The sequence below is a fragment of the Mesoplodon bidens genome (assembly GCF_964165515.1).
Source record: "Mesoplodon bidens genome assembly, chromosome: 12".
NCBI lineage: Eukaryota > Metazoa > Chordata > Mammalia > Artiodactyla > Ziphiidae > Mesoplodon > Mesoplodon bidens.
This window is the reverse complement of record NC_138168.1, coordinates 14636768-14657672: the sequence shown is the minus strand read 5'-3', so window position 1 is coordinate 14657672 and position 20905 is coordinate 14636768. Positions and strand designations below refer to the sequence as shown.

The following is a 20905-nucleotide window of genomic DNA, read 5'->3' as shown; positions in this document are numbered from 1 at the left end:
CCTCTATTTTGGAAACAAGCCCCTTACCTAAAATTCTCCCAGCAGCTAAGACAGAGGTAAAAAAGAAAGATTTCCCGAGTCTTCTGTTTCTTACATATAATCAGCCTGAACTAACCATCAAGCCAGAGAGCCATTTTGGGGCGCCAAATTTTGCTCCCCTACAAAGTCAAGTGAATACGAGGGTATGGAAAAGCCAGTGAACTCTCCAAGTACAGGCTTTGGAAACCACTGCCAACCTTCACGGTTTCCACTTTTCTCCAAGCAGAATAAAGTGTGTTCCGGGGTAAAGGCATTACTACTTTCCGGGCGAGGGGTAAAGGCAACAAGAGAAGCCTTTTCAAGTTTTCGCACTTTGGAGGGGAGAGTAGTTTCCGCGTCAACACTTACTGGAAAAGCAGACTATATAACACAGAGGTTGCAGACACGGTAGTGGAATCAAGAAAGTGAAGTAAAATGAGACAAGTCTTGATTTCAACAAGTGAAGTAAACAGTTTTTTGGTTTGATTTTGTTGTTTTCCTAATGAAAAGTGGCAAAATACTTTGGGGCAGATAGTTGTCCTGTTGAAGCAACAACAGGATGGGCTGGAAACCATGAGGGAAGAGTGAGACTGGGGAAGGGTACGAAGAGAAATAAACTGAATTCCCAAATAAAAGGGTTTTAATATGGGTTAGGGAAGTACAACCTAGGCCATTTAGCCCATTAAGGCCCACGTTTTGCTCAGTGGAGAAGCAGGAACCACGGGGCTGGGAAGGAGGCACCTAAAGTCAGACAGGTGGGTACATAGACCCTGACACTGGCAGTGACCGGGGCCCCAGCTCCGCCCTGCACAGGTTTTCGCCCATCAGAGACCTGGAAAGAACGCGAAACCCGGCGTCAGAACAAACACCGCACGTCACCAAGGCAGGGTCTCACAATGGGAAGAGAAGGCTGCAGACCCCCATCCTAAGGGAAGGGACAAGGTGGACCACTCAGAGGGGCAGAGACACCCCCCTCCCGGGGCAACGACGCGCCGCCCACGGGACTAGCGCAGGCGGGTGCTCCCGGCTCCCAGGGCCTCTCCTCTCCCCGGGCCCCCATACCCAGGTGCGCCAGCGCGGAGTCCGAGTCAGGACGCAGCGACCAGCCGGGGGAACCACCCCGCGCGGGCAACGAGGGGCCGGCGCGCCCCTCACCGCGGCCCCGACCAGGGCCCCCGCAACCCCCGCAGGGGCGGGCGCGGCGGGGCGAGGAGAGTCCCGGCCCCGGAAGCCAACGGCGGGGCTGCCCCCTCCCCCGTCCAGGCCCTGGGGAACTCCAAGCGTCTCCCCTACCAGGAGCAGGAGGCCGAAGATACACCAGCCGATCACCAGCTCGGCTGACGCCGCGCCTACCGCCACCACCGCCATCTTCGCTTCCGGCCGGGACAACCCCGGCGAAGGGGGTAAAGGGAGAGGAGAACGGAGCCAGCGCTGAGCGCGGCCCCGCGTACCCTAAAGGTTAAACGGGTTGAGGGGCGGAGCGCCTGGTTGCCTAGGAGACCGGGCCCGCGATCGGCCCCTGGCGACGAGCGTCCGGGGGCGGGGCGCGTCCGGGACGCCGTGACGTCACGCGCTGCCGGCGGCGGGGCGGGGCGGGGCTCTGAGGGGCGTGGCCTCTCGGCTACGTCAGCATTGTGGAATACTTAAGTAGGTCCTGGCTGCTGAACCGGAAAAGCAAGGAGCGGGAGGCCACGTCAGCATTGTGGAATACTTAAGTAGGTCCTGGCTGCTGAACCGGAAAAGCAAGGAGCGCACGCGCGCCGCAGCCGTTGTTTCTGCAGAGCTCGGCCGCCTTGGGGGCTTCCACTGCCGCTGTAAAGGAAGAGGCTCCCTAGTGTCCAAGGCAGAAGTCCTCCCCAGGTTGCAGGAATGGCGGACAATGAAGGGAACGTTTCCCAGCTGCCCAAATGACCTTCTGATTTGCTGGCACCGGGGCCCAGCCTGAGTAGCTGCTGGGCTGGACGCTGCCTTATCATGTGATGTTATGGCCTTTATATTTAGATCTCTACATGCCTGTAAATTTCCATGATGACTTTATACCCTAAACGTACTTGACTTTGTGAACATATCAGAATGAAATCGCAGCTTCTCGTGATGTTCATAAATAAGTGAGCAAGGTACCGCCATAGGCCCATAGTGAAGCCCACGGAATGGTTCCGGGTAGCTTGCCTGGGTCCATGGAGCGTGGGTACATCGTTAACCACTGAATTGAGCAAACGTATTTGTAGTCACAACACAACTTTATGGATGAAGCCCACATCTCTTGACAAAGCATTATGTGGTTATGTTACCCCCGGCCTGTTTCGGGCTGGAATCCTGCTGAAGGGAAGGGAAGGGCAAAATGAGGGGGGGAAGGAGAAAATCGAGAAGAGAGTTTTACTGTGAATTGTACTATCCAAGGTGGTTTCCTGCTCTCTGAACTTGCGAGTGTTTGAATGTGACCTTTTCTCCTGTGGGCCATTCACTTCTGGGGAGGCCTCTCTCCTATAGTTTCCTCAAAGTGACTAGAGACATCTCTACTCCAGCTAGCCACTTAGAATTCCCTCACCTGCTGCAGGGCATACTGTGGTCACTTAAATTTCTGCCTCTTTCTGCTAAGGTCTCCTAATCCTCTCCTGAAGGCCCTCTGGCTTGGAGGAGAGATTTAAGACAACGGCAGGCCAGTTTTCCCCCTTCTCCAACACCACCCAAATCCCCTGTAGACCACATGATCCATATGGCTTGCACCAATAACCTTTGAGAGCGCAGACTATTCCCAATGTAGCTGCCTTGTCCTAGTTCTCATATTAAAGCTCTCAGCCCTTCTTGGATATCCCAGAGGGAGTCAGCCGAACTCCAGAGTCGGCTGAAGTTCTCCCATGCCTAAGTTGGCTACCAGCCCTCTCTCAGATGCAAGGACCATATGTCAGATTTCCCAAGTAGTTCCCTCGAGGCCTCCCTTACTAGGCTAGGGATTAGATGGTAACATGTCACCTCAGCCTTCCACACACACATCACTTCTTGGAGTTAGAGGTGGGAATTCATAGACCAGCACCAATTCTCAGAGAAGAAATCTCTTCAATTTCTCTTCTCCCCCTCCAGTCCATTTATTACTATTTTATTTGGCTGAAGGGCCAAGAATTTAAACTCCTCTTACATCCCTTTTTAACTCTGTATGTGAAGGAGAATATATGGTTAGGAGAGGAGTTAAAGAATTAAAGATCATAATCTCCCTACCACTTTAAATTTTATGTGAAGTTGGTGATTTTTTTTCAAGACTAGAATGAACCATTTTTAATAGCTGATGTACTGGGTTGGCCAAAAGTTTCGTTCAGTTTTTTCCAGAAGATGGCTCTGCTTAGTTGTCTTTAACTTCATTCGAAACAATTTTGTTAGGTTGTATGTGACAGCTGTCACATAAGCGTGCATTTAAAAAAAAGGCATCAAAATTGGTGAATTTTTGTGTAGCCATTTTAATATTGAATATGGAAGAAAAAAGCAACATTTTCGGCATATTATGCTTTATTATTTCAAGAAAGGTAAAAACGCAACTGAAACACAAAAAACGATTTGGGCAGTGTATGGAGAAGGTACTGTGACTGATCGAACATGTCAAAAGTGGTTTGAGAAGTTTCGTGCTGGAGATTTCTCACTGGATGATGCTCCATGATCGGGTAGACCAGTTGAAGTTGAGAGTGATCAAATCGAGACATTAATTGAGAACAATCAATATTATACCACGCGGGAGATAGCTGACATACTCAAAATATCCAAATCAATTGTTGAAAATCATTTGCACCAGCGTGGTTATGTTTATCGCTTTGACGTTTGGGTTCCATATAAGTTAAGAGAAAAAAACCTTCTTGACCATATTTCCGCCTGCAATTCTCTATTGAAATGTAATGAAAAGTTTCCGTTTTTAAAACAAATGGTGACAGGCGATGGAAAGTGGACACTGTACAATAATGTGGAACGGAAGAGATCGTGGGGCAAGGGAAATGAACCACAACCAACCACACTAAAGGCAGGTCTTCATCCAGAGAAGGTGATGCTGTGTATATGGTGGGATTGGAAGGAGGTCCTCTATTATGAGCTCCTTCCGGAAAACCAAATGATTAATTCCAACAATTACTGCTCCCAATTAGACCAACTGAAAGCAGCACTTGACGAAAATCGTACAGAATTAGTCAACAGAAAACATATAATCTTCCATCAGGATAACACAAGACCACATGTTTCTTTGATGACCAGGCAAAAACTGTTACAGCTTGTCTGGAAAGTTTTGATTCATCCACCGTATTCACCAGACGTTGCACCTTCAGATTTCCATTTATCTCAGTCTTTACAAAATTCTCTTAATGGAAAAATTTTCAATTCCCTGGAAGACTGTAAAAGGCACCTGGAACAGTTCTTTGCTCAAAAAGTTTTTGGAAGATGGAATTACAAAGTTGCATGAAAAAATGGCAGACGGTAGTGGAACAAAAGGGTGAATATGTTATTCAATAAAGTTCTTGGTGAAAATGAAAAATGTGTCTTTTATTTTTACTTAAAAACCAAAGGCACTTTTTGGCCAACCCAATACCTTATTTAATAAACTGGGTTCACTCTTTTGCTCACTCTGAACACCTAAGTATTGGTATAGCATTGGACAGTAGCTTGACTTTCAAGTTGGAAAAGCCTTGTAAACCTGTGTCGCTGATGAGAGAGTGACTAGTTACAAGGATAGTAGTGGTTTGAATCAGGAAGATTGGGAGAAAGTGAAAAGAGAAAGTGACATACCTGAACAGGTAGAAAAGGGCACATCAGCCCATCTTTCCATTCTTCCACTCAGTCGGGATGTACTATTCATTCAGCATATGACCAGACCAGTGAGGACTGAACACACTCTCCTGAGTGATGTTCTTAAACCTAGGAAGCCTTACATTACAGACCAGAGTTCTTTAACAATAATAACCATCTTGGGCTTCCCTGGTGGTGCAGTGGTTGAGAGTCCGCCTGCCGATGCAGGGGATGAGGGTTCATGCCCCGGTCCGGGAGGATCCCACATGCTGCAGAGCGGCTGGGCCCGTGAGCCATGGCCGCTGAGCCTGCGCGTCCGGAGCCTGTGCTCTGCAATGGGAGAGGCCACAACAGTGAGAGGTCCACGTACCACAAAAAAAAAAAAAAGAGGTGCTCTTTATTCTAAAAGCAGGACAAAAGTGCCTTTAAAGGCACTAAAATAGAAAGTTGTTTTGTTTCTTCCACTCCTCTCCTCTCCTAATGCATATGCTCCACTTCCCCATTGGACATCACTTTAAAAATTCAAAACTACAATTTTTGAATCGAATTGCAAACAAATTAAAAGTGTAAGTATAATTGCAGAATACTGACAATAGGTCATTAGGCTAAGCATGGTGTCGTCCATATGATTACATTCCCATGAAGTTGACCCTGACTACACCGTTTAGCGGCATTTTGCTTGTCCATTCATATGCCTGGCAGAAGTTACAAGTCTCTCTCTATCAGAGCAGATTATCAGATAAAATACGTTGTTGTCCTCTGGGAATCCTGTCCATCCAAACACAAGTCCAAGGACAAGTCGGTAGCTCCATGAATGGCCTCCCTTTGCCAGTAGTGTTTGGGGATCATTCCACTTTCTACCTGCTATGGTCTGAAGGGCTGGTCCCCCTACAATACACATACTGGAAACTCAATGCCCAATGCAGTAGTGTTAGGAGGTGGCTGCCTTTGGGAGGTGGTTAGGTCATGATGGTGGCGCTCTCAAGAATGGAATAAGTGACCTTATGAAAGAGACACCACAGAAAGAACCCTTGTGCACTATTGGTGGGTTTATAAATTGGTGCAGCCTCAATGGAAAACAGTACAGAGGATGCCGCCCAAAAAAATAAATATCGAAGTCCCATATGATCCAGCAATTCCACTTCTGGGAATATATCCAAAGGAAACAAAAACAGTAACTCAGAAAGGTATCTGCACCCCCACGTTCATAGCAGCACTATTTACAATAGCCAAGACATGGAAGCAATCTAAATGTCCATCAGTGGATGAAGGGGTAAAGAAGTTGTGAGATTATACACACACACTCACACACACACAAAATGGAATAAGGGACTGTTATTCAGCCATAAAAAATGAGGAATTCCTACAATTTGTGACTACATGGATGGAACTTGAAGGCATTATGTTAAGACAGAAAAAGACAAATATGGTATAATCTCACTTATATGTAGAATCTTAAAAACAAATAGAAAAAGCAATCAGACATCTTATTACCAGAGGCAAAGGGTGGGGGGAGGGAGAACTGAAGGGATTTGTTAAAAGATACAAACTTCCAGGTATAAGGTAAATAAGTACTAAGGTTTTAATGTACAACATGATGACTGTAGTTAACAGTACTGTATGGTATATAAGAAAGCTGTGAAGGGAGTAGACCCTAAGAGTTCTCATCTCAAGGAGAAGATTTGTATTCTTTTTTCTTTTCCTCTTTCTTTTCTTTTTGTTGTGTCTATATGAGATGACGGATGTCAGCTAAACCTATTGCAATAAGCATTTCACAAGATATGTAAGTCAAACCATCATAATGTATGCTTTAAACTTACACAGTGATGTATGTGAAATATTTCTCAGTGAAAACGGGGAAAAAAATCAAAAGACTTTACACACAAAAGAGATCCCACAGAGCCCCCTAGCCCCTTCCACCCTGTGAGGGTACAAGAAGAAGTCTTCCACCCAGAAGGGGACACTCCCCTGACCATGCTAGCACCCTGATCTAGGACGTCCAGCCTTCAGAGCTTCAAGAAATAAATGTTTATCGTTTATAAGCCACTCAGTCAGTGGTATTTGTTATAGCAGCCTGGGCACCCTCATGTCTTAATGGTGGCTCCAGGAACAAAAAGCAGAGATGGCACAGGTATGTCTCCCATGAGAGGAGCAGCTGGCTCTCCAGCATCTATCTACATTGGCAGCATTTCCAATCACATCTCATCAATTTTGCTACGTGTCTACCCACACAAGCAAGGTATGCATTCCACTATGTGTAGGCATGATTATACACAAAGAAAGGGCCTCCACGTACAGGTCTTTTACCCCCACCTGTGTATAGCCAGCCCTGGGTAAAAATTTGAGTATAACATACCAGAAAGAACACCAGCTTTGGAATCGAACAGCATACAGCCCACTTGCAGCGGGCTCTTGCATACAAAACTAAAACCTTCAGAGGCTCAGTTTACCATTTGTGGTCTTGGACTGTGTTGCCTTCGTTAGACTGGAATTACACCTCCTAGAATCCCCTAACCTTCAGAGTTCCAGCTAGTGTCGGCCACAGAAGACAGATTGTATGAGACTTGGAGGGCAGAAGTGAAATAGCTGCTGTATTTCTTACACTCTCAAGTTCAGTACAAGGCACCAAGCACTGCGGCAGCTGGTGCCAGTCTCCTCAAAAGTTTCTATGATGTTCTAGACATAATCTGTGGAGAGACCTCCCCCGCAGTCCAGTGGTTAAGACTCCGCCTTCCAATGCAGGGGGCACGGGTTTGATTCCTGGTCTGGGAACTAAGATCGCACACGCTGCAAAGTGTGGCCAAAAATAAAAATAAGAAAAGATATATACTGTGTATATTCTGTTTGGAGCATCTCCATCTCAAGATTACATATTTGAATTTGAATCTGAACTCATCATCTTCTCTCAGAAAACTGCTCCATATTCTCAATGAGTTAATGGCATTACTATTCATTCATTCACAAATAATGCTATGATGAATAACCTTGCACATATGTTGTTATATATTTGTAGGGGTTAATTAATCTTCACAGTAAATTCCAGAAGTGGAACTTTTGGGGTCAAAAAATATATTTACTTTTTGAAAAACTTTAATGTTTAAAGTTTCTCATATTTCTTTTTGAGTTTACATCTCATCCATATGCAGTTTTCCTTAAATAATAACAAATTTCTCTCCAGAGGGAATTTACCACTTTGCACACCCACCAGCAATGAGAGTGCTTTATCAACAGAATGAGTCGTCAAGCTTCTTTGAATGCTTACAAATCTAAGTAAGAAATATATCAATACAATTTTCATTAGCATTTCCTTTAGTACGACTGAGATTGAGCCTTCTTTTTATATGTTTAGAGCCATTATAATTTCTCTGAGATCTATTTGGGTTTTGCTTTGTTTTGATTGGTACCCATTTTCTATTGATTTTGGTCATTTTTCCCCATTGATTTTTATTTTATTTTATTTTATTTTATTTATTTATTTATTTATTTATTTATTTATTTATTTATTTATTTATTTATTTATTTTTTTTTTTTTTGTGGTACGCGGGCCTCTCACTGTTGTGGCCTCTCCCGTTGCGGAGCACAGGCTCCGGATGCGCAGGCCCAGCGGCCATGGCTCACGGGCCCAGCCGCTCCGCGGCATATGGGATCCTCCCAGACCGGGGCACGAACCCGTATCCCCTGCATCAGCAGGCGGACTCTCAACCACTGCGCCACCAGGGAGGCCCTTATTTATATTTTTTGGCTACACCATGCAGCATGCAGGATCTTAGATCCTACCAGGGACTGAACCTTCACCCTATGCAGTGTAAGCATGGAGTCTGAACCACTGGACCGCCAGGGAAGTCCCTAAATTTTTATTTTACATTGGAGTATAATTGATTTAGGGAAGTCCCTAATTTTTTATTTTACACTGGAGTATAATTGATTAACAATGTTGTGTTACTTTCAGGTGTATAGCAAACATGTATCTATTCTTTTTCAAATTCTTTTCCCATTTAGGTTATTACAGAATATTGAGCAGAGTTCCCTGTGCTATACAGTAGGTCCTTGTTGGTTATCTATTTTAAATATAGCAGTGTGTACGTGACAATCACAAACTCCCAATCTATCCCTTCCCCCACCCTTCCCACTGGTAACCATAAATTCATTCTCTAAGCTGTTTCTGTTTTGTAACTAAGTTCATTTGTATCTTTGTTTTTTTTTTTGCTTCCACATATAAGCAATATCATATATTTGTCTTTCTCTGTCTGACTTACTTCACTTAGGATGATAATCTCCAGGCCCATCCACGTTGCTGCAAATGGCATTATTTCATTCTTTTTAATGGCTGAGTAATATTCCATTGTATCCCCATTGATTTTTTAAATTGATATATAATTGACATATAAAATTGTATGAATTTTAGGAGTACAACATAATGATTTGATATTTAGGATATTGGCCAAACTGTAATATATGTAATGCTTTTCTCTTCTTCAGGTCTGTTGGGTTTTTTTTTCTTTTTGACCTTGCTTATTGTGCTTTTTTGCCAAGTAAATTTTACAAAATATTATAGAGTTGCATTATCAGTCTTTTTTTTTTTTAAGAAAGTCAGAATTAAAAGGGTTTTGGCACACTCTGGTTGTAAAAGAATCCCCCCATATTTTTCCCTATTATTGGTACAGTTTTGGCTTTTACATTTACATCTCAGATCCCTTTGTAGTTTATTCTGGTATATGGTGTGAGATATAAGTTCAGTTTTACCTTTTTCCATGGCTATCAGCTGTCCAATATCAATTATTAAAAGACCATTGTTTCCTTTGTGACTTGAGATGCCACCTTTTATCATATACTAAATTTTCTTGCATACCTGGGTCTATTTCTTTACTTACTATTCTGTTGTACAGGTCATTCTATTCTAATCAGCATCATATGTAATGTGTGTAACATGTAATGAAAGCAGCAATGGTAGTTCCCACTTGTTATGGGTTGAACTGTGTCTTCCCAAGATTCTTATGTTGAAGTCCTAATCCCCAGGGCCTCAGAGTATGACCTTATAAGGATATAGGGACTTTACAGAGATATGAAGTTAAAATGAATTCATTAACATCAGTCCTAATCCGATATAACTAATGTCTTTATAGAAACGAGAAATTTGGCCACAGGGGTATGCACAGGGGGAAGACGATGAGGAGAATACGGTCATCTACAAGCCAAGGAAAGAGCCTGTGACAGATCCTTCCTTGCAGCCATCAGAAAGAACTCACCCTGCTGACACCTTGATTTTGGACTTCTAGCCTCCAGACCTGAGACAATACATTTCTATTTTGTAAGCCATCCAGTTTGTGGTACTTTGTTACAGTAGTCCTAGCAAACAAATACAGCCCTCATTGACCTCCTTCTGCAGGATTATTCTAGATATTCTTGCATATTTAATTTTCTATATAGATTTTAAAATTGAGAACTTAAAATTGACTTCAGAAAATAAAACTTGTTGGTAATTCTATAGATATACAACGTTTCTGTGTGTTCAGCTTTCAAGTCTACTCAGTATTCTAGGAATGTTTAAAGTTTCTCATATTTCTTGTTGAGTTTACATCTCAGTATTTTTATCTTTTTTGTCTTGATTATAATTTGGATTTTCTCTTACACTATATATTCTAACTGGTTACTGTGTGTGCATTTTAAGGCGATTTCTTAATTTTATACCTGCTTCATTAAAAATAATTTGAAAGTTTTCTCTATTTTTTCTAAGTTCTCAAATAAATATCCCTCAATTATTAACTTCAAAGATTTTGTAGAATTGCCTTATGAAAAGAACACTATATCTTTTGTGGGTTTTTTTTTAAACAAGAACTTGATCTCATGGTACATTATGTCTACCTTTATTAGAGACAGCTAAAACAACCTCTCTATGCCATGGAAAATAGCATGTTAAACTTTCTATATAAACTGTTGTCAATGCTGGTCATTTGCATTTTCCTTGAAAATTATCCACTTAATCCATATTTTAAAAATTATTTGCAAAGTTATCTGCAAAGTAGTCTCATTTTAAAACAAAATACCTCTCTTTCAGTGGTTATTTTCTCCTAGCTATTTTTATTTTGTGTTCTTGATATTTGTCTAATTTGCTGATTTTTTTTTTTTTTTGGCCTCGCTGCTCAGCTTGCACGATATTTGTAACCTGGGCCCCCAGCAGTGAAAGCACCAAGTCCAAACCACTGGACTTCCATGGAATTCCCAATTTTGTTGATTTTTAAAGAACGAATATTATTATTTTTTTAACGTCTTTATTGGAGCATGATTGCTTTACAATATTGTGTTAGTTTCTGCTGTATGACAAAGTGAATCAGCTATACGTATACATATATCCCTATATCTCCTCACTCTTGCATCTCCCTCCCATCCTCCCTATCCCACCCCTCTAGGTGGTCACAAAGCACCGAGCTGATCTCCCTGTGCTATGTGGCTGCTTCCCACTAGCTATCTATTTTACATTTGGTAGTGTATATATGTCCATGCCACTCTCTCCATTCCAGCTTACCCTTACCCTTCCCTGTGTCCTCAGGTCCATTCTCTATGTCTGCATCTTTATTCCTGTCCTGAACCTAGTTTCATCAGAACCTTTTTTTTTTTTTTTTAGATTCCATATGTATGTGTTAGCATACGGTATTTGTTTTTCTCTTTCCCACTTTCTTCATTCTGTATGGCAGACTCTATGTCCATCTACCTCACTACAAATAACTCAATTTCGTTTCTTTCTATGGATGAGTAATATTCCATTGTATATATGTACCACATCTTCTTTATCCATTCATCTGTTGATGGAGACTTAGGTTGCTTCCATGTCCTGGCTATTGTAAATAGTGCTGCAGTGAACATTTTGGTACATGACTCTTTTTGAATTATGGTTTTCTCAGGGTATATGCCCAGGAGTGGGATTGCTGGGTTGTATGGTAGTTCTATTTTTAGTTTTTTAAGGAAACTCCATACTGTTCTCCATAGAGGCTGTATCAATTTACATTCCCACCAACAGTGCAAGAGGGTTCCCTTTTCTCCACACCCTCTCCAGCGTTTTTTGTTTGTAGATATTTTGATGATGGCCATTCTGACTGGTGTGAGGTGATACCTCATTGTAGTTTTGATTTGCATTTCTCTAATGATTAGTGATGTTGAGCATTCTTTCATGTGTTTGTTGGCAATCTGTATATCTTCTTTCAGAAATGTCTATTTAGGTCTTCTGCACATTTTTGGGTTGGGTTGTTTGTTTTTTTGATATTGAGCTGCATGAGATGCTTGTATATTTTGGAGATTAATCCTTTGTCAGTTGCTTTATTTGCAAATATTTTCTCCCATTCTGAGGGTTGTCTTTTCATCTTGTTTATGGTTTCCTTTGCTGTGCAAAAGCTTTTAAATTTCATGAGGTCTCATTTGTTTATTTTTGTTTTTATTTCCATTTCTCTAGGAGGTGGGTCAAAAAGGATCTTGCTATGATTTATGTCATAGAGTGTTCTGCCTATGTAAAGAACCAATATTTTGATTGATTTGTTTCATTGTTTTTCCATTTCTGCTTTTATCTTTCTTGTTTATTTTTCTATCATATACCTTAAGATTATAATTTTTGCCTCAAACTGCTATTTTAATTGTACCTTAAAGATTATTTTATGTAATACTTTCATTATTGTTTTAGAAATTCTGTAATTACATGTACATTTCCCCTTTCATCAGAGATTTTTTCATTTTTATTGCTATATAACTGCTATAGTACAGTGCACAAATTTTAAGTTTATATGTTGATGATTTTTTACTTAAGAAGACCCCTTGTAACCACCACCCAGATTATGCTGCAGAATGTATATGGTGCCTCAAAAAGCTTCCATGGTCTCTACCAATCAGCAACCACCCATCTCCTCATCACTATGGTCATTATTAATCTAACCTCTGTCACCACAGGTTAATATTGCCTATTTTTGACCTTATTATATGAAGACCCACAGAGTAAATATGGTCAGTGACATATGAAAGGATGCTCAGACTCTCTGGTAATCAGGGAAATACAAATTAAACCAACAATTGAGAAACTATTCACATCAGCCAATGGGAAGCATCTTAAAGGCTGAAAAGTGAAGTGGTGGCAGGAACATGAAACAGTGAAAGCTGTTTTAGACGTACCTTGGGAAATATGACCATCTAGGAAAATAAAATGTCATTATTATGTAAAGTTAAACATGCACATATGATACAACCCAGCACTGTAACTTTGAGATTTATATCTGAGAGACATTCCTGCCTGTGTTCACAGAAGGCACATTCCAGAATGTTTTAGCAGCATTTAAAAAATAATAACAACATTAATAATAATAACATTTGATGGAAAAAACCATCTTTCTCCCCTCACATAGATATGTTGTAGAGCATTTACACAATGAAATAATACATGTGGTAATGAAAGTAAACTACGGTCATGTGTCACTTTGAAAAGATCTCAATTTATGTTGGGCAAAAAGGCAAGTTATCAGAGAATACATACAGTATAATTCTGTCACTATAATACTTTAAAATGGGTAAAATTATGCAATATATTCTTTAGGGTTACAAATGTGGTAAAGCTGCCAAGAAAGCCAGGGTATGGTAAATATAAAAACAGTGGTTTCCTTTGTTGTGGAAAAAGAAAACTTTTGTGAGGGGTGGCACACAGGAAGCTTCAACAGAGTTTCAAAGCTTTATTTCATAGGCTCAGGGAGGTTGGAGTGCTCATTTTACTATCATTCTTTAAAATGTACTTAGACAATACACATACTCACCTATGTCTGATACATTTCATAATTATAAAAAATATTAATAGTTTAAAAAAGACATAGTGTCTACTGAAGTAATATTTACAAACAACTATGTGAACACATAAGTAACAAGAACACATAAGTTAGAAAAAGTGTCAAATATCAGATAAATATAAAGTGTTGTAAATCTTGGTATTACCTGTATTATTTGTGAAGAGAATAAAAATATTCATGAACACTTTGAGAAGTAATACATAATTGTAATTTCTAGGATAACCTTGAAAAGGAAAAAACAGAGTATATAATTTTCAAACTAGTAGCAAGAAAAAATGAAATGCTAAAAATAATTCAAAAGAACAAGAGGAAAGAAACATGGACCAGGCTACAAAAAAAAGCAGAAAATAAGATGGAGGATTAAAGTCCAACTATTCTTTTTTGTACATAGGCCAAATGCTTCAGTAAAAGATAAATGTCAGATTGGATTTTGTGTGTGTGTGTGCATGTGCATGTGCGTGTGCGTGCGTGTGTGTGTGTGTGTGTGTGCTGTGCAGTTTGTGGGATCTTGGTTCTCCCACCAGAGATTGAACCCGGGGCCACAGTTGTGAAAGCGCCAAGTCCTAATCACTGGACCACCATGGAATTCCCAGATTGTATTTTTAAAATTCTAATTATATGGTCTTTACATCAGACATACATAAAAACTAAAGGTGCAGATAGGTTTAAAGTGAAAAATGAAGAAAAAAATCCATCAACAGGCACAATCTAAATGAAAGAGAGATAGTAATACTATAAATTTAATATGTAAAATATATGCTTATATATATTTAATATAATTAATATTGTATATTAATATAAAAGATAGACATTAATTCTAAAATATTTACTGAGGATAAGGAGAGTAACTTCATAATGGTAAATGTTTAACATCTAAACAAGATATCAAACGTTAAACTTGTATACACTTCATAGAGCTTAAAATTTATAAGTCAAAATTGGTAGAATCGCAAGAAGCTATAAATAGTATCTAAATAAATCATCAAATCTCTCTAAGAAATTCTTATAAAATGCAGGCAGAAAATCAATAAGGATACAGAAGTTTAAAGAATGTAGGAAACACACTTGAGCAAATGGACACGTACAGAACATGGTGACCAACAAACACAAAATATGTTTCTTTCTAAATACATAGGGAACATTCACAAAACTGTGTCTTCTGAGAACTTATCGCTTTCCATTCATCTCAAGAGGTGTTCAGCTTTACCTCAGTGAAGAGGGTTCTAACTGCTACTGCAAGGTTTTGCCTGATGATTCCAACATTTAGATCATCTTGGAGTTTCCGTCTGTTGATTGTCTTTTCCCTTGAAAATGCATCATATTTTTGGTATGTCAAGTAATTTTTTACTTTATCCTGGACATTTTTAACATTAAGTTTGAAATTCTGGATCCTCTTAAAATTCTCTGAAGAATGTTGGTTTTGTTTGTTTGTTGTTTTCACAGGTGATCAAAGTTCCAGCTCATCTTCTGTATTGTTGGAGGAGGTCACTGAGAGGGTGTGATCAGTGGTTGACCCTTGAGTTGGACCCAGGTGATCAGAGGCTCCTCACCCCTCCCCCATCCTTAGGATGTGCATTCCACCCACCATTCCCGTATTAGGAGCCGTTTCAAGGATGCAGCTTTGGGACAGAAATGTGGTGCTGAGACTCCCTGGATGATATATGTGACTGACCCTGCTCAGGCCTCTATATAAACTTCTGCCATTCAGGCGGGTGGGTTCAGAGTTCTACTAGTCTTACAGCCGCCCAAGACAAGCCTTGGAAGTAAGTTCCCTTGCTCAGTAAACCTGCCACCTACCCATCCGGGGTGGTCGGCCTCTTTCTTTGGTCTCTCCTTGCCCTCTGTGTACAGGGACCAGTTTCAGATTTCACCAGGAGGCTCCCGAGGTTGTGAACCAACACGGATGCAATGTAGGTTCAGTTGCAAAGCTCTGCCCCACATCTGAGCCACTCAGAGGCTAGTCTGGGATGTGAATGGTGGCTCAGCTCGTAATTTAGTTCTTGAAGCTCTTGTTACTCTTCTTTGGCTGTGTTCTTTACAAGCTCAGTTTGGGGGAACCTGCAAATGACATTCATTAGCTCTCTACTCTCTGGAATTTGTCCCTTGCTCTCTGGCTCCCAGACATCCCTGGTTTTACCGGCCAAAAAATTTGGATTCTCTCAGAGTTTTAGTCCCCCATGCTGTTGTGCAATCTGTGTGTACCCTTGGTGTGAGGTTTCAAGGGAACAGAGAAAGGAAAATAACCAGGATGTTCACCCTCTATTCTTCGTACAACAGGTGGCTTTCCTGCCCTTCACCCAGCTCCTCTATCCAGATTCTCAGGGTGCGTGGTACCCGCCATGAGCTCAGGCGTGTCACTTCACAGGGACAGGAAGTTCTTCATTGTCATCGATTCCTTAGTAATGGCAATTCAGTTCTGCAACTAGCGCTGGTCTCAGGAGACTTTGCTGGTCCTTAAGGTAGAAGGACAGTTTCTCTTGAAGTTTTTCATTTTGCTTCCACTTGATTCTGCCCGTCACCAGGAGATAAAGGAGGAAAGAAAGAAAGAGAGAGAGAGAAAGGAAGGGAGGGAGGGAGGAGGAAGGAAACCAGAAAACTTACCTTCACTCTCCCAGCCATTCTTCAGATTTTGTCTTTCTTCCCCAATCTGCTTGCCGTTCAGTATTCAGGTAGTTTCTGTAATATTTTGTCCAGTGCCTGGTTCTAATCCATGAGAGATGCCAGCGGCGGCTGCTCCATCTGGCCGGCACTGGTGTCTGGCACAGGGTCCGAAATGATGCCTCCCTCCAGACTGTGCCACAGAACCCACGCTCCCAAGGACACTGTGCAAACACCACACCCAGAGCCTTCGGGAGCTGAGGGAGGTGTGCAGACTGAATGGCCCCGGAGAGCCAAGGCATCGGCTGAGTATGAGCAGCACTGACTGGTCCTGGAGGCTAACCGCCTCCCCCTTCAGTGGTGCATCAGACAGCAGGTTCTGCAGGGAGAGTGAGTGCAGCCGATACCAACCCCTGGGCTCCAAGGTCACCACGTTCTACCAAGGCCACTTGTTCAAACAGGAGCCTCCATGGTTACGTGATCACGGAGAGGTCCCCTGACTCCTACCTTATTAAATATGCACAAAGCCAAGCAGGAGAGTCTCATCTGGACTGTTAGGCCTGGTGCCTGCAAACTGCACCCAGCCCAGGCCTTGGAAAAAGCAGAGCTCAGTGGTGTGTGCTCTCTGCTACTTCTTTTTTTTTTTTTTCTTTCTTTTTTTTTGCGGTATGCGGGCCTCTCACTGTTGTGGCCTCTCCCGTTGCGGAGCACAGGCTCCGGATGCGCAGGCCCAGCGGCCATGGCTCACGGGCCCAGCCGCTCCGCGGCATATGGGATCCTCCCAGACCGGGGCATGAACCCGTATCCCCTGCATCGGCAGGCGGACTCTCAACCACTGCGCCACCAGGGAGGCCCTCTCTGCTACTTCTTTATCAGTACGTTTCCCCCTAATAAGCCCTATTTTATGTCTGTGCACATGGCTTGGGTGGTGTGTGTTTGTGACCGCTTTGCATAAACCAGATTGAAAAGGTAGTGATCTTTTCATCTTCTATGGAGAGCCTCCATGTTTCCTTTTGCTAATACTATTGCTAGGGCTTTATAGACTTCAGCATGCTCTCAAGTTCTGCCTGATAGCTAACCTTCAGTCTTCCTGCTGAAGCTTACTTAATTTTTTCTTGAATTACTCCAGTGGAAATCTTCATTCATTAGCAGAGGATGCATCTGCATACATCTGCATATTTCCAGAAACTGTCAAATCCCTTGACAGCCTCCTATCTGCAGGCTAAACTTCAGACACATTTCTTAAAATACTTTGCTATAAAACATGATCTCTTTTGGCATTTTCGCACTTCAGAACTCAATGTAATTAACTTTTATGTGTTAACTTCTTTCAAATCAAGCCTTTTCTTTGCTAACATTGCATTGCCCTTTATTTATTATGCATATTAAGGAACCACTAGAATCATAAACACATGGAGCTATCAAAACGCTTCTGAAGGGAACTTAAAAATGTCACTTCTTCTAATGGAATATTGATTTCCATGTCTCAGTTCATAGTCTTTTATGTTAATACAGCAGTAAATGCCATTAACACTGCAATGTTTAATAAATACTAAATAATTTAATTTTTGGAAGGAATTCAGATTCATTCTTGTTATAAATCAAGTATATATGCTTAACTTATTATAGTCAAGGCAGGAAAACCCAGGATACAAAAGCATAGCAAAAGTGTAAATATCTATTTACCTCCTTGCAATGCAATGCAATGAATCTGTTATTTTTTGAATGTCACCTGTGTGGCAAGAATATTGCAAAGCAGTGCAGGGCATGGATAGGAACAGATGGAGTTTTTATTCTTAAGACCTTTATAGTATAAAGGTGAAAAGACAAATACAAAAATAACATTAGACAGATTATGATAAGCATGAAAAGAAATGTAAGAATAGGAACGATAATCTAGAGGGTTACCATTACTTTAGGGGTCATTTTGTTAAACACATTCTTCTTGACACTGAAGCAATTATGACTTAGAGAAGTTGAGGAACTTGCCAAGAAGGAAATTCATGTATTTGTTGACCTATAGTAAATATATCTATTGACCTACTCCCCTACCCTGAGCCTGGCATGTGGTATGCGTACTTCTCAAAGAATGGGTAAGATTTAATAGGTAGAGTTTGGAAGGAAGAGGGCATTCAGAAAGAGGGAGGAGCATGAACAAGAGAAAGAGGCACGAATGTGCAGTCAATGCAAAGAGTCAATTTAGTCTGAATTTTGGACAATGGTTCTAAAACTTTAGAATATGTAACAAGATTTTTTTTTTTTCGGTACGCAGGCCCCTCACTGTTGTGGCCTTTCCCGTTGGGGAGCACGGGCTCAGGACGTGCAGGCTCAGCGGCCACGGCTCACGGGCCCAGCCACTCCGTGGCATGTGGGATCTTCCCGGACCGGGGCGTGAACCCATGTCTCCCACATCGGCAGGCGGACTCTCAACCACTGCGCCACCAGGGAAGCCCGTAACAAGATTTTTAAACCTGAAAACTCCAGGCCTGTGCTCCTAGAGATTTAGCTTCTGTAAGTAGACTGGGCCCCAGCAATACAAATTTTGACAAAACATCCAGGGATTTGAATGCAAGTGCTACAGAGACATCGTCACTCATCTCTGGTTTGAATGGTGGAAGATGAAGTCAAAAGTCAGGATGAAGGGACCCGAAAAAACCAAAACACTCATTTGAAAAGATACACATACCCCAGTGTTCATTGCAGCACTATTTACAATGGCCAAGACATGGAAACAACCTGTCTATTGACAGCTAAATGGATAAAGAAGATGTGGTACATATATACAAGGGAATATTACTCAGCCAGAAAAAAGAATGAAATTTGACATTTGCAGCAACACAAATGGACCTGTAGAGTATTATGCTAAGTGAAATAAGTCAGACAGAGAAAGACAAATACTGTATGATATCACTTATATGTGGATTCCAAAAAGTACAACAAACCAGTGAATATAACAAAAAAGGAGCAGACTTACAGATATAGAGAACAAACTAGTGGTTACCAGTGGGAATAGGGGGAAGGGGTGAAATGGGGTAAGGGAGTAAGAGGTACAAACTATTAGGTGTAAAATAAGCTACAAGGATATATTGTACATGGGAAATACAGCTAATATTTTATAATAACTGTAAATGGAAAGTAGCCTTTAAAACTTGTATAAAAAGTTTAAAAGAAATTTTTTAAAACGTAGGATAAGGGAGACTGTCAAGATGTCAGATGATTTTATGTTGAATTTGTAAACTATGAGGAAACATTCAGAGTTATAAGTAGGAAAGTGACATGATTATCCCTATGCTTTTTTTAAATTTATTTTTTAATATTTTTTATTTTTTGGTTTGGTGTGTCAGATGAAGGCACCAGAGGCAACTATAATAGGTGAAGAAGAGTAGCTGAACATTTGTTCAGCTTCCTTATCTTTTTTTTTTAAGGCTATTTCTTTAATTTATTTATTTATTTATTTATTTTTGGCTGCCTTGGGTCTTCATTGCCGTGTGTGGGCTTTCTCTAGTTGCGGCCAGTGGGGGCTACTCTTCTTTGCAGTGTGCAGGTTTCTTATTGCAGTGGCTTCTCTTGTTGCACAGCACAGGCTCTAGGTGCGCGGGCTTCAGTTGCTCTGCTTCAGTTGTGGCATGTGGGCTCAGTAGTTGTGGCGCACGGGCTTAGTTGCACTGCGGCATGTGGGATCTTCACGGACCAGGGCTGGACCTGTGTCCCCTGCATTCTCAGGCGGATTCACTGCACCACCAGGGAAGCCCCTTATCTTTAATATTGTGATTTTTTAAATTAATTTTTATTGGAGTATAGTTGCTTTACAATGTTGTGTTAGTTTCTGCTGTACATCAAAGTGAATCAGCTATACTTACACATATATCCCCTCTTTTTTGGATTCCCTTCCCATTTAGGTCACCACAGAGCACTGAGTAGAGTTCCCTGTGCTATACAGTAGGTTCTCATTAGTTATCTATTTTATACATAGAATCAATAGTGTATATATGTCAATCCCAATCTCCCAATTCATTCCAACCCCCCTTCCCCGCCTTGGTGTCCATACGTTTGTTCTCTACATCTATGTCTCTATTTCTGCTTTGCAAATAGGTTCATCTGTACCATTTTTCTAGATACCACATATATGTGTTAATATACGATATTTGTTTTTCTCTTTCTGACTTACTTTATTCTGTATGACAATCTCTATGTCCATCTGTGTCTCTGCAAATGTCCCAGTTTCATTCCTTTTTATGGCTGGGTAATATTCCATTGTATATATGTACCACATCTTCTTTATCCATTTCTCTGTAGATGGACATTTAGGTTGCCTCCATGTCCTGGCTATTGTAAATCGTGCTGCAATGAATATTGGGGTGCATGTGTCTTTTTGAATTATGGTTTTCTCTGGGTATATGCCCAGTAGTTGGATTGCTGGGTCATATGGTAGTTCTATTTTTAGTTTTTTAAGGAACTTCCATACTGTTCTCCATAGTGGCTGCACCAATTTACATCCCCACCAACAGTGTAGGAACATTCCCTTTTCTCCACACCCTCTCCAGCGTTTTTTGTTTGTAGCTATTTTAATGATGGCCATTCTGAGTGGTGTGAGGTGATACCTCATTGTAGTTTTGATTTGCATATCCCTATGCTTCAAGAATCTGTGTTGCAATAATATATAGCATGCCTTCTAGGTGAGAATCCAATGGAAAACTATTGAAATAGTCTAAGCAAAA

At 41.2% G+C, this 20905-nt stretch overlaps 1 protein-coding gene across 1 annotated transcript in view; it reads right to left on the bottom strand.

Annotated features, from left to right (window-relative positions):
- LMBRD1 (LMBR1 domain containing 1) overlaps positions 1 to 1535 on the bottom strand; it is a 108669-nt gene extending 107134 nt beyond the window's left edge. Inside the window, exon 1 of the mRNA XM_081251176.1 lies at positions 1312 to 1535. Coding sequence (XP_081107302.1) covers positions 1312 to 1386 — 75 coding nt within the window. The 5' untranslated portion in view covers positions 1387 to 1535. The remainder of the gene's footprint in view (positions 1 to 1311) is intronic.
- Positions 1536 to 20905: the final 19370 nt, after the last annotated feature.